The sequence below is a fragment of the Phascolarctos cinereus genome, unplaced genomic scaffold, assembly GCF_003287225.1.
Source record: "Phascolarctos cinereus isolate Bilbo 61053 unplaced genomic scaffold, phaCin_HiC Scaffold_5;HRSCAF=322, whole genome shotgun sequence".
Lineage (NCBI taxonomy): Eukaryota > Metazoa > Chordata > Mammalia > Diprotodontia > Phascolarctidae > Phascolarctos > Phascolarctos cinereus.
Genome location: NW_027555958.1, coordinates 464802456 through 464817288, shown reverse-complemented (window position 1 = coordinate 464817288; position 14833 = coordinate 464802456). Strand labels below are relative to the sequence as shown.

The window sequence follows — 14833 nt, the reverse complement described above, 5'->3', positions numbered from 1 at the left end:
CTCTGTCTCTTTGCAATGGGAACCTCTATCTGGAAGACCCTCCAACTGGAGGCAACCAGATGGCAACGTGGGCAGAGGGCTGGGCCTGGAATCCACAAGACCCGAGGTCAAATCCAGCCTCAGACACTTACTAGCAAATCATAGAACCTCTGTTTGTCTCATTTTCCTCAACTGCAAAAACGGAGATAACAGCATTAGTAGAGTTGTTGTGAAGACTAGATGAAACGTTTGTAAAGTGCTTGTCAAAGGGTCTGTCACACAGCAGACATTTAAAATACCAATAAATACCATACAGCCAAATGCCAATAGAGTCAGACAAGCTCTGCTCCCCAGTGGCGCCCCAGGACCTCAGCGTCAGGGCTCTGTAATTCCAGATCTTATCTGGAAGGTGTCTGCCCTTCCTCTGCCTCCCACCAAAGTACGTCAAGCTTAGCTGATCTACCTTGGCAGCCTGAAGGGCTCACTTAGCCCACCAGGATTTGAAACTTTGGTTCCAAAGAGTCCAAGTCTTTGAAGATGGGGCGAAATCCATTTTGCCCTCTGCCTAGGAGATCAGAATGAAACCTCACTCCCCAAAGCCTTTTATTTTCTGGGTTTCCCCCCAGGGAGAAGAGTGTTCCAGTGTGGGAGGGAAGGCGGAGGAAGGACAAAGCATCAGGCAACATGATCCAATCCTGTTTAATATCTGGCCATACTTGTGGGAGCAAATGATGAGAAACATGGTGGAAATCAATCAACATTGACTGAGGAGAAGGCACCTGAAATGATGGGGTCGACATGGTGAGTTCCAGACGAAAACCAGAAAAGAAAATCGAGCAGTCTTCCCCACATTTGGGAAGAAACACCAGTGGCCACGTGATTGACTCATTGGGAGTTCTGATGGTGAAAGGACAGCCGTGTAAGCCTGAGAGTTCACCCGATCTTGTCCTTTGGCCAAAGGCAGGTAAACATTCCTCAAGTCAGAGTCAGATTCTACCTCTGACGCTTAGTACCTATCTAATTTGGGCATGTGACCTGCCCTCCCCTGGCCTCAGCTTCTTTATCTGTAATATTAAAGGGCTTGGACTACACAATCACTTGGGGTCCTTCCCTGTCTAGATCCCATGCACAAGCGTGCTGGAATGAAGAAAAGAACTGATTTCATCCATGCAGGACCTCCCTGGTGTGCAAAGTCCCTTCACCAAGGCAAATTACAACCCTTGGACTTTGCAGATGAGAACCAAGGAGAGACTTGAGGCCCTGAGAGAGGAAAGGACTTGTCCAGGGTCACACAGCTAGTAAAAGTCAGAGGTAGGATTCAAACTCAGGACCTTCCTGCCTCCAAGTCAAGTACTCTACCCAATGCACCACCCTGCTTTATCTGCAGGACATGAAAAGGGATGGGGCAATGGAAGGGCTCACTCCCACAGCACCACGGTTTCCATTTTTTTCTCAGTTCCTAGTACCTTCACAACACACATTAACATATTGGGGGAAAACATTGATAATAAAAAGCCTGAGTAAAAACATAATTTTTTCTTGTTCTTAAAACCGTGTAGCAAGGAGGCCTTGGAGTGGCGGGCCATGCATCTTGAGATGAGAATTTATGTGATGACGGTGGGTGCAGAGCGGCCGGTTCTTTCCTGGAGCTGGGAGACCTTCAGGGCGATGGAAATGAGGGGGGCCAACATGACCTGGGGGGGAGGAGGGGAGAGATGGAAACACAAGCATGAGAAATTGTGAGAGCCACATCTCAGTATGCGCCAGCCAGCTGTACCTGCAGGAATGGGCGCTGTTCCAAGGACCTCCCCCCCAGTCTGAGCTACCCTAGCACTGGGCGTTCCACTTGGGGCTGGCTTGCTTACAACCCACTAGATTGCAAGTTCTTCAATAGCAGGGACTACATCTCTTTCATATTTTATTCCCTTCCCCATCCCGTTTAACAGGTTCTTAATAAATACCTGGTTAATTCAATTCAATAAGCATGTATTAAGTGTCTTTTTATTAAGTGTCTTTTTATTAAGTGGAGATACAAAGAAAAATAAAGGAGTCCCTGCCCTCAAGGAGTTTACATTCTACTCTGTGTGTGTGTGTGTGTGTGTGTGTGTGTGTGTGTGTGTGTGTGTATGCATGTGTGCTGCATTTCAGAGGGATAGCAACACTCTGCTGGGGAAATCCAGAAAGGCTTCATGTAGGAGGCAGCCTTTGAAGAGAGCTAGGGATTCCAAGAGAGGAAGGAAAAAAGGGAGTGTAATCCGGGCATAGAGGGTGCTGATATAACCAATCAATCAGTCAATTAGCAGTATATATTAATTCCTTTCCATGTGCCATGTGCTAGGCACTGAGAGTATAGAAGGCAGAAATGAAGCAGTGCCTGCCTCCAGCGTCGTTACATTTCACTGGGCAGAAGAGGAGAGAGCACATGAGGGGCAGCCCAGGCAAAAGGAACAAGGGAGGAGACGTGCGTCACACCTGAGAAGCAGCAAGAAAGACCTTTTGGGGAGAGGGAGAGGGAGGGAGGGAGAATAAGTTTCAATAGGTCAAAAAGCTGGCAGGACTGTACAAGCCAAATACTGGCTTATGTTTTACCCTAGTGGTAACAGGGAGCCCCTGGAGTTTACTGAGCAGAGAAGTGATATATGTAGTTATGAAAGGCACAGTCTATGTCCTTGTGCTTAAGGGAAATCACTCGGGCAGCTATGTCAGGGCTGGATTGGAGCAGGGAGTCTTGAGGCAGGAGACCAAGGAGGAAGCCATTGCGTGACTGGTCCAGTTGATGATGACCTGAACTGGGGTGGTGCAGTTCTGTGTGAGGAAGGAGAAGGGGACAGACGCGAGAGATGTTGTGGGGAAAGAAAAGTGAGGTGGAGGTGGAGGATAATGCCAAGGTTCCAAACCTGGAAGACTGGAAGGATCGTGATGCTCTCAACACAAGAAAGGGAAGTTCAGACAAGGGATAGATTTTGGGGAAACATAATGAGTTCTACTTGGGTTTGTTGAGATGTCTCGGGGACATTCGATTGGGATGTGGGACTGAAGCACAGAAGTGAAACCAGGGATGGCTATATGGCCCTGGGAAAAGATCCATGGGAGGGAGTGGAGTCCTTGAGTGAGAGAATATAGAGGGAAAAAAGGAGGGAGGCCAGGACCGAACTTTGGGAGATAAAGAGTTAACGTTCGTGACAGTGGATCATGATTCAGCAAAAGAGATGGAGAAAGAGTAGTTGGATGGGTAGGAGGAAAGCCAGGAGGCACCATGGTCACAAAAAACCAAAGAGGAGATGGCGAGCCAGGGTCAAAGCCGACAGAGAGTCCAAGCCAAAGACTGAGGACTGAGATCTTCTCAGCAACACAATGAACCAACACAAGTACAAAGGACTCGCACAGGAAAATGCTGTCCACGTCCAGATAGAGAACTGGTCGGCTCCGCACGCAGGGAAAAGCATATTTCCTTCACTTCATTCTTTCTCATGTTTTTTCCCCTTTAGATCTGGTTCTTCTTTCACAACTCTGACTAATATGGGAATGTCTTTACATGACAGCACATGTATGAATGATATCAAACTGCCTACCATTTTCAGAAGAGGGAAGGGGAGGGAGGGAGAAAAATTTGGAACTCAAAATGCTGTAGAAATGAATGCTACAAATTTACTTCACATGTAACTGGGGGGGGGGATAAAATACTATTAACCAAAGAAGAAGAATGAGGACTGAGGAAAAACCATTAGATTTGGCAGTAAGGAGATCACTGCCTGCTGAGTCAGAAGCCAGATGAAAGAGAGAGAAGAGAGCAAGGCAGACAGATTTCTCAGCTTGTTTTCTCTGCAAGAAGTTTTCTCTTAGAAGGAGTTTTCAAGGAGTTGCTCTGAGAAAGGAAAGAAAGACACAGGACAACACACTGAGGGGCTGGTAGGGTGTAAATATTTTTAAAGGCTGGAGAGGACTTGGGTATTTTTGTAGGCATCCGCCAAAGAGCCAGTGGATAGAGAAAGACTGGAGATTAGATAGAAGGGGGATGACTGAAGAGGCAAACTTCTGTAGAAGACTGGAGGGAAAGGGAGCAGCCAACAAACCAGCAGGCATCTATTAAGCCCATACTATGTGCCAGGCACTGTATTAAGCTCTGGGGATTCAAAGACCAAAGTAAAACAGTTTCTGCCTTCAAGAAGCTTACATTGAGGAAGACATCATCATCATCATCATCATCATCATCATCGTTAACATTTATATAGCACCTACTATGTGCCAGGCACTTTACAATTATCATTTCATTTTATCCTCATGACAGCCCTAGGAGGTGGTTGCTGTTATTATCCCCGTTTTACAGTTGTGGTAAATAGGGTTAAGTGACTTGCCCAGGGTCACACAGCTAGTAAGTATCTGAAGTCACATCTGAACTCCAATCTTCCTGACTCCAGCATCCATACTCTGTCTGCTGCATATCAAATAATCCGTCACAACTATCCCCAAGTTGGGGGCAGCTAGGTGGTGCAGTGGATAGAGAACCCACTCTGGAGTCAGGAGGACCTGAGTTCAAATCTGGCATCAGACACATAACACTCACTAGCTGTATGACTCTGGGCAAGTCACTTAACCCCAATTGCCTTGCCAAAAATAAATGAATAAATAAAATTTTAAAAATAAGGAAACAAGTATTCATTAAGTGCCTATTATGTGCCAGTCCCTGGAGGTACAAAAGTGAGTACTCACAAGCAAAATTTATTAAATCTGCAGGAGAGATCTGAAAGGCTGACACACAGAAGACAGACTGGCCTATTTCGGCCGGGGAGGGGGGGAGGAGGTGGAACTAGGACCAATGCGGGACATCGACGGGAGGCGGGTTTCAGTTCGGGGTTTCAGTGCGACACGAGGAGGAGCTGTCCAGCAACTCTCCTTGAGAGCTCCTTGAAACCAGGGACCGTGTTCCACCTTCTTTGTATCTGTGCTCAGGACAGTGCCTGGTGCAGGCATAGTAGCTGCTTCGTAAATGGTGGCTGACTGATGGATACTGGAGTGAGTCGTTCTGGGAGAGAGTGGGTTCCCTGTCTCTAGACACTCTCAAGCAGAGATGGGATGAGTGATATAGGCTTCAGCTTAGGACCGGAATAAGTGATGGCCAAGGTTCCTTCCTAACCTGAGATTCTAAGAGACTCGATGGCATTTAACAGGCTGGGCCCAAGAAGGAGGTTCTTTGGCTTTGGGGAGGATCCCCAGCCCAGCTCTGAACTCAGCCTAAATCCACATTAACAGGTTGTATGACCCAGGCAGGGTGAGGACCTTGGTTAAGGATTCTGCTTCCAAAAGCACTGAAGGTTTGAGAGCCCCACTGATCTAGAAGACATGGTCCCAGCCCATCTTTCCAGGCTAATGGCACATTACCCTCCTCCATGCACTACCTGGTCAACATGCTCCTGGGGGCCAGTTCATGTTGACCATATTCTATCTCCTGACTCTGTCTCTGTAAAAGTCATGTGCCATGCCTGGAATGCCCTCCCTCCTCACCTCTGTCTCATGTGCCACCTCTTATAGGAAGCCTTCCTTGATCTCACTCCACCTCACCCCCTTTTCCCACAAGTTACTTTGCATCTATGTGGTATTTGACTTTTGATGCACACCTCTTTGCCTTCAAGAGAATGTCAGCTCCTTGAGGGCAGGGGTGGTCTTTGTCTTTGAATTCCCAGCATAGTGCCTAACATGGAGCAGGTGCTTAAAAATACTTATTGAATGTCATGAATAACTGATGTTCTGGGACAGAGCATCCTTGGCTTCCTGGGCCACCACATGGTCTCTCCTTTAGCATACAGGAGCCTCGTCCTGGTGCCTCTGAGCCTCCCCTAGTGCTAGATGTTATTCTCCATTTAAAATGTCTGAGTCTACCTTGTATGGTCCTCATTATTTATATGTTGTGTCCCCCATTAGAATGCGTGCTCCTTGAGGGCAGAGACAGTATTTTCACCTTTCTTTGCATCCCCATCCTTAACACACAGTAAGTGTTTAATAAATGCTTGTTGATGAACTGAATGGACTCCTCACACAAAATGACTGAAAATTACCTGGGGGTCCTGGTAGATCTTGGACGCGTCCTTCTCATAGCTATCAATGTACAGTCGAATCGTGGCCCCGGCACTGCCTGTCCCGCTTAATCGGAAGATAACTCGAGAACCGTCAGCAAAAATGATCCGTAAGCCCTGGAAAACACAAGCATGCGACGACGCGCATGTGCTGGGAAGGAGAGGAAGCTTGGGAGAGGGGCAGGGGTCTCAGTCAGGGTCTTCCTGTCATTCACCCTCGGGAAGGAGGAGTGAGATTCCCTTGACAGATGGCGGCCCTTCCGTGCGTCTCTGGCCACCTCCGAAGAGAGGCCAGATGACGCCCAGGCTCCCTGTGATTATGTATCATCATCCAGTGAGTCCTCTTCCAAAGGCCTCTGGGGGTGAGACCCGAGGAGCCAAAGCCCCGGTCAGCCGCAATCAGGGGAACGACCTAGTGCTAGGCTGCACCCCCTCCTCAGGTACTCACTGCCTCCCTCTACTGGACACCAACTCCTTTGAAGGGCAAGCCCATGATGGGGTGAGGATCGCTTCCTCCTGTCGATGGGGACAGGAACAAACGGGCTTTGACGAAAGGAAGGGGAGACTCTGGCGAGATATGTGGGAGGAAAGAAGAAAAGACCCGTCGGCTGAACCATTGGGATCTTGTCAGTACTCCCGAGCGATCATCCCTCCTGCTCTTTCTGTGCCATTCTTGTTAATTTAGGGGAACAAAGCATCTATCTTCCCTTTTCAGGCTTTACCCTTCTCTATGACTCAGTAAATGGCCTTCAGGACATACCAAGGCCAAAAGATCCATTCCCCCACGGTCAGCTCAATGATAGGCCTCCCTGAACAAGGGCGATCCTTGGACAACAGATGCAAAGGTCATCCCCAGGGCTAAATTTGAAGCCTTTCTGGCTTATGGCATAGTGTAATGTACACAGGCTCTGAGTTCAAATTCTGACTCTTCTGCTTACTACCTGGGGGACTCTGGCAGGGTGGTATGTAGAGCTTCTAGAAAGCTGGCTTCAGAGCCAGGATAACCTGAATTCAAGTCTCCCCTCTGACATGTTCTGGCTCTGTGACTTCTGGGCAAGGCACTGCACCTCTAAGTGCCCCAGGCAACTCTCTCAGATGCTGAGTTATAGAATGGGTGCCAATCTTCATTAGGAAAGAGGTTTTCTTTGTTTTGTTTTATTTTGTTTTTGTTTTTTTTTTTGCTAGGCAATGGGGTTAAGTGACTTGCCAGGGTCACACCAGCTAGTCAGTGCTAAGTGTCTGAGGTCACATTTGAACTCAGGTCTCCTGACTCCAGAGCTAGTGCTCTATCCACTATGCCACCTAGCTGCCCCAGGAAAGAGGTTTTCACCAGGATCTCCCTCTGATGAAATAATGGGGAGGAAAAAGTCAATTGTCTTCACATCTCACTCCCTGACAAAGGGAAGGGAATTTTTTTTAATCCCTGTCTCTGCCCCACCCCTCTTAGTCTCTCTCTCTCCCCCTCCTCTTCCTCTCTTCTCTCTTTCTCTCTCTCTCCCTCTGTCTCTGTGTCTGTCTGTCTCTCTCTCTCTCTCTCTCACACACACACACACACACATGTGCGCACACACACATGCACACATGCACCCATGCCTTGTTCCCACCTGGTTCCTTGAAATGCTTCCATCAACTGGGTCACTGTACTCAAAATTGTCAGCTTTCTCCACAGCATAAACCTTGTCCCCCATTGTAAACTGCTTGCCCACAAAGGAGCGATCAAACATGAGGGCCTCCAGGTCCTTCATCATCTTGCTGGCACCCTCCGAGGCTACCTCTTCATAATCGTATCTGGAAGGAATCGCAAATGCGAACACTTAGAGTCACTGCTGCCATAGCAAACACCCACCACCTTCGAACGGTGCGAATGAAAAACTCTCAATATACAGAGACCAAGCAGAAGAAATCAAATCTACGTGGGAAGAGAACAAGGCGCACCTCATGCCCATCATGCCATCTGCTCCCGGAGCTTCCCAGAGGTGCGTAGTAAGCCCCAAACAGGCTCGAGACCCAGCGCTGGATGGGCCTCAGGGGCCAGCGGGGCCAACCTGTCTTTCTGCAGGTGGGGAAACGCGTATGAACTAACACGGAGTGAAGAAAGCTCTGCCCCAAACCAGCAGATAAGATGTCAACAAGGGAAATACAGTCATCAAAACTCAGGTCAACGACAAGGATCAATAGCAACGCTAGCTTCTCACTGTCCACGCCACAGGGCACTTCCTTCCTTTCTGTTAATCAATAAACAGAATGTCCTGGGCTGTTTTCTTTTGGGATAAACTTTGTCAGTGGGTTTGTTTAGGTGTTGATAGATGACTATTCTATCAAAGCAAAATATATTTATACACTTTTAAAAACATCACCCAGAACTGAGGTTAACACTATATGAGCTGCATAGATGGTATACACCAACATAGGTAGAGGGAGTGTCCTCATCTGGGAATTCCGGATATCAATAAAATGCCAAGTTTATCTCATCATTGTCGTCATCGTTGTTGTCATCATCATCATCATCATCATCACCATCATTATTATCATCATCATCATCACTGTCATCATCATTGTCATCATCATCATCATCATTGTCATCATCATTGTTGGCATTGTCATCATCATTGTTGTCATCGTCGTCATCATCATCATCATCATCATCATCACTGTCATCATCATCATCATCATCACTGTCACCATCATCATCATCATCATCATCACTGTCATCATCATCATCATCATTGTCATCATCATCGTTGTTGTCATCATTATCATCGTCATCATCATTGTCATCATCATCACCACCATCATCATTGTCGTCATTGTTGTTGTCATCATCATATCATCACCATCATTATCGTCATCATCACCATTGTCGTCATCATCATCATCATCATTGTCGTCATTGTCATCATCATTGTTGTCATCGTCGTCATCATCATCATCATCATCATCACTGTCATCATCATCATCATCATTGTCGTCATTGTCATTCATCGTCATCATCATTGTCATCATCATCATCACTGTCACCATCATCATCATCATCATCATCATCATCATCATCATCATCACCATCATTATCGTCATCATCACCATTGTCGTCATCATCATCATCATCATTGTCGTCATTGTTATCATCATTGTTGTCATCGGCGTCATCATCATCATCATCATCATCACTGTCATCATCATCATCATCATTGTCGTCATTGTCATCGTCATCATCATTGTCATCATCATCATCACTGTCACCATCATCATCATCATCATCATTATCATCATCATCACCATCATCATCATCATCACCATCATCATCATCATCACCATCATCATCATCATCACCACCATCATCATTGTCGTCATCGTTGTCATCATCATCATCATCACTGTCACCATCATCATCATCATCATCATCATCATCATGGTCATCGTCATCGTCATCCAGGAGCACTGAACTCCTTTAGAAGAAATCTGGAAATGAGGCAGCCTGTGCATCCACAGCAGAGAGGTCTCCTGTCTGTGCCCTTTGTCTCATTTTCCTCTGCACCTGGCACACAGTAGGCTCTTAATGAAGGCTTGTTCAATTGACTGCATTGAGTCACTGGAAACAGCAGGCCTGGGCTGAAGGCAGATTCTGCAGCTCTTGAGATTTCAAGGCAGAAACTCACAACCACTCTGGTTAAAGACAATGACCAAGAAGGGTGTGGCAGAGGGAATATGATGCTTAACTGGGAGTCAAGAACCTGGTTCAAATACCACCATGTGGCCATGGAAAGAAGGAAGGAAATAAGCATTTATGGGTTGCCTACTGTGTGCCAGGCATTGTGCTAAGCACTTTACAAACATCTAATCTCCAGAACAATCCTGGGAGGTAAGTGCTATGATTGTCCCCATTTTACAGATGAGGAAACTGATGCAAACACGTTTAAGTGACTTGCCCAGGGTCACATAGCTAGTGAGTGTCTGAGGCCAGATTTGAACTCAGGTCTTCCTGACTCCAGGCCCAGAGCTCTGTGCATCATGGCGCCCCCTAGCTTGCCTTGGATAAACTGGAATCTCTCTGAGCCTCTATTTCCTCATCTATAAAATGGACATAATAATACCTATATATTTCAGTGTTGTGATGATCAAATACATACAAAGTATTTTGCAAACTTTAAAGTGTTATTCTATTTATTACTATTATCCAGAGAAGTTAATGTAAAGAAATAAAATGTCAGAGTTGGCAGGTAGGTGACATAAGGGATGCAGCACTGGGCCTAGAATCAGGAAGACCTGAGTACAAATCCTGCCTCAGAGACTCACTAGCTGTGTGACCTTAGGCAAGTCACTTACCTCTCTGGGCCCATTTCCTCTGTGTAACAAGGAGGTTGGTCCCTTCCAGCTCTAAATCTATGCTCCCTTAAATGACTTTCAGCATTTCTCCCTCCATTATATTATTATCATCATTATTATTTTTTTTACTATTAATTGCCCAGTAGAAAGAGGAAAGAGCACAGGCTTAGGATCACTGGACAACACTGTTCAGACACTGGACTCTCGTCTGATATTCAGACCAATCTCCCACCTAGGGACACACTGACCCAAGCAGGCATTGGGGGCAGCGCTCTGGAGAGCCAAGGAGGGATCCCTGCTTTGGCAGTGAGACTCATCTTGGAGACCAGTTTGGGGGGCAAATGGTCCCCGGGCTCGTCTGGGTGGGGTCAACAAAGCCAGAAAGGATGGGACAAGCGCACTAAAGCCCTGCAGGGTTTTATTTTGGTTTTCTGGGAGCCTGCTTGCCTTCTATTGTCAGGGGAAAAACCTGCCCGGAGCCAAGCCTTCCGTTGTTCCAGTGGGACAGCTGAAAGACCCTTAGGCTGAGTCACACAACGCGGCTCCCTTCCCAAACTTTCCACCCACTGGCTGCGTGATCTGGGCACAGAATCAGGGGCCTGACTGCGTGACTTCTACGAAACCTTCCAGACCTAAAATCCTTTTGGGAAATACCCAGGCTGCGATATTTTTTCCTGGGTTATTTATTACTGTGAAACTGCTAAGTAGTCTGCTGAAACATCTTTATTCAGTAATATTAAGTACCATGCAGTCAAAGTCAATGGGTTAAGAGCCAAGTTTCAAATGTGCACTGCTGCGGTCGATGGGGAACGTCCTGGCAACACGGCGAAATGAACCAAAGTGTGGCGTCTCAGAGCTGGGATGCTGGACAGCGACCCCCTTTGTTTCCAACTCCCCCAGCTCAGTTAGAAGGGGCATGGAATTACACCCATCCCCTGGTTCTTGTGCTGCATACCCCGGGTTTTAGGAGGGGTATGCAGTCATCCTTGGGGATGACTTGAGATCTCTCAGGTCTGTGATAGAGTGATGGCGATCAGGACTTGGCTAATGTTTACCTGCCTATGCAAGTCAGTAATGCAAACAAGATTACACCCACAGGGCCAAGGAGGGAGGCCAGGCCAGAGAGTTCTGCATATGGAAAGGAAGGCAAAGGTTATCCAGCCTTTCCCTTCCCTGGAAGCATCCACATGCTCTAGAGGTGGTCATCAGCCTCCACCAGAAGACGTCTCCACGGTGGGAGAGAACTCACCACTCCCAAAGCAGCCATTTGTTAACAGTCCTAATGGCTAGGAGGCAGCCAGGTAGCGCCATAGTGCATAGAGCGCTGAGCCTAGAGTCAGGAAGACTCATCTTCCTGGGTTTAAATCTGGCTTCAGATAATTGACTAGCTGTGTGACCCTGGGCAAATCACTTTACCCTGCTTGCCTCAGTTTCCTCATCTGTAAATTAAGCTGGAGAAGGAAACGGCAACCACTCCAGTGTCTCTGCCAAGAATACCCCAAATGGAGTGGGAAAGATCTCAACAACAATAAAGGTCAGGTAGCTCTTACTGATTTTGAGCTAAAATCAGCACACCAGGGATTTCTACTCATTGCTCATGGAATCATTTGCCTCCTGCACAGCTCGGCTCAAGGCCTTTACTGTGCCCACAAATCACAGCATCACTGACTTAGATGGGATTCTCAGAGACCATCTAGTCCCACTTCTTCATTGTAGAGAGGAGGGAAACTGAGGCCCAGAAGGGGAACTGAGAACTTTTTGCCTTGCCAAAAGTCACACAGGTAATAAGTGACAAAAGTAGGATTTGAACCAGGGTCTCCTCCCTCTCCAAAGCCAGCGTTCTTTCCAATACACCACACTGCTTCTCCCCAGTGGCTGATGGCCTTCCAACCTGACATTACTGTATATCTGTATACATTCATTCCCTGTTTATTTACTGGCGCATGAGTTGGCTTTTCCAGTTAAACAGTAAGCTCCCTGAAGGCAGGGACTGTTTTGTTTTGGTTTCTGTATCTCCCAGCACACAGTAGGTGCTTAATAAATGCTTGTGGAATCCTGACGAATCCTGTTCTGCCCTCTAGGGCTAAGCAGATAAGACTAACCCTTGGCCCTGCCCCCAACCTTGCACATGCTGCCTTCGAGGTTTTGAAGGGTCACTATTCCCAGGTCTCTCTTCCAGAGTAACTCCTACTTCCCTCATTTGGTGCAGAGAGAAAAGAGCATTCTTTCCACAGCACCATCCTGGCCTTGTTCTCTGTAGCAAATCTGCCTGCACAAATAATCACTGCATCTCATTTTTAGGAATCTGCGCCTACACCTTGCCCCTTCCCAAGGATTTTTGAGCTCTAGTGATAAAGCCAACCACTAAAAACAATCCGTCGATGTCAGTTCAGCTGAACTGAATTCACTGCTGTTCATGGATCATGGGGAGGCAGACTTCACTGCAGCCCACAGAGGCCTTGGGAACTCCCAGTCATCAGGAGCTGGATCAGTGTGGTTGTTCACAGTCTTGGTGAGAAGCCAAGGTAAGACGTGGGGATGCTGAGTCACCTGAAGGGAGGGGCTCACCTGGTAAAAAAGTTCCGCCCAAACTTCTGCCAGTGATCCTTCAGGATGTCTTCCACGCTCTGTTTGCGGTTGGCGATGATGGAGAGCCAAGCCAAAACAGCCCACAGGCCGTCTTTCTCACGGATGTGGTCAGAGCCTGGGGACAGAAGCAGAGGGAAGTCAAAACCAGTTTGAACTCCGTCTTACAAAGAGTGTCTGCCCCCACTAGCGGCCAGGTCCTGAGCCACGTCAGCCCTGGGTGAAACCATCAACTGTGCCGCCATGAAAAGAACGTTGGACTACGAGATAGGCACAAACCAGCTAGGGGCAGCTAGGTGGCGCCATAGTGCACCGAGAGCCAGCCCAGAATCAGGAAGACTGTCCTGAGTTCAAATCTGACCTCAGATACTTACTAGCTGTGTGACCCTGGGCAAGTCACTTCACCCTGTCTGACTCAGTTTCCTCACCTTAAAATGAGCTGGAGAAGGAAATGGCAAAACCACTTCAGTATCTCTGCTAAGAAAATCCCAAATGGGGCCATGGAGAATCAGACAGGACTGAAACAAAAGAGCTTCTGGCCAACCCCTTCTGCCGGCTCACTTCATTCCTACCCCTGCTTTACAATTTTGACATACTTTGTACAGACCTTTATACTTTTCACATTGTTTCCCTTCTACCTTAGCTCATTGAGATTGCATAGCAGCATTTGAGGTCACCTAATCCAACCTCCTTACTTTATGGGTGAAGAAAACAAGACAGGTTAAGAGACTTGCCCAAGGTCTCTCAGATCTCAGCAGTCAGAGGCAGAATTAGGATTTGGCGAGGAGTCATTTTTAACTCATTATCAAGGGTTAGTCAACCCTAACCCATTATCCCCCTTCAGCTTCCAAGCCCAGATATCCATCTCTATGCTGTCCCCGACTTCCTAAGACCTGTCATCATGGCGCAGTACCAGTCTGGCCTCCCTGACGCAGTCACTCAATACTAGCTCTTCCCTCCTTTCCTTTCCTGAGCCCTGAATGCCTCATATCTGAGCATTCCTCAGCTCCATTCCCTAAGTCATTTCCCCCCCGTCCTCAGTTTCCTCATCTGTAAAATGAGTGGGTTAGACTAGATGACCTTTGAAGTCCTGGTGCTCCTCAATGCTAGTGCCTGACCTCTGAACTCTCTCCAGTTTATCCTGGAGACAATCTTGTTTGCTCCTCATTGTCTACGTGGTGTCTCCCCCATTAGACCTTGCGTTGCTTTTGTCTTCTGTCCCTTCTTGCTATGCCTGGCATGCAGTAGGAGCTTCATAAATGTTACCACACTACCAGGCTGTCCCACTCCACCTCATCCCCTTGGAATCCCTGGCTCCCTTCAAAGCTCATCTCAAATGCCACCTTCTACATGAGACCTTTTCTACGGAGCCTCCCTGGCTGGTAATCCTCCCTCTCTGCATGACTTGGATTTACTCTGTTGGGGTTTTTCTCCTGGTAAAATATAAGCCCACTGAGGGCAGAGCCTTTCATTTACATCTTTGTATCTATAGTACCTAGCACTTATTATCTTTGTTGTTCATTTGTTTTCAGTCCTGTCTGACTCCCTGTGACCCTATTTTGGGGTTTTCTTGGCAGAGATACTGGAGTGGTTTGCCATTTCCTCCTCCAGCTTATTTTACAGATGAGGAAACTGAGGTAAACAGGGTGAGGTGACTTGTCCGGGGTCACCCAGCTAGTAAGTGTCTAAGGGCAGATTTGAATTCACCAAGATGAATCTTCCTGACTCCAGAGCTGCTGCTCTGATGGTGCCATCTAGCTGCCCAAGCCCAGCGCTTGGCAAAGAGTTTATGTTTGATAAATGCTTGTTAGTTGCTTTTTTAAACATGATGCATGGTGGGCACATAGTGCTGTACTTGGAGCCTAGAAGACTTG

At 47.3% G+C, this 14833-nt stretch overlaps 1 protein-coding gene across 2 annotated transcripts in view; it reads right to left on the bottom strand.

Moving 5' to 3' along the window:
* Positions 1 to 664: 664 nt before the first annotated feature.
* PGM1 (phosphoglucomutase 1) overlaps positions 665 to 14833 on the bottom strand; it is an 80346-nt gene continuing 66177 nt past the window's right edge. The window contains exons 8-11 of one of the 2 annotated variants that reach the window (XM_078156682.1): positions 12942 to 13077; positions 7655 to 7838; positions 6033 to 6167; positions 665 to 1673 (exon numbers count right to left, since the gene is read on the bottom strand). In XM_078156682.1, coding sequence (XP_078012808.1) covers positions 1584 to 1673; positions 6033 to 6167; positions 7655 to 7838; positions 12942 to 13077 — 545 coding nt within the window. In that variant the 3' untranslated portion in view covers positions 665 to 1583. The other variant, XM_078156683.1, reaches the window with a different exon arrangement.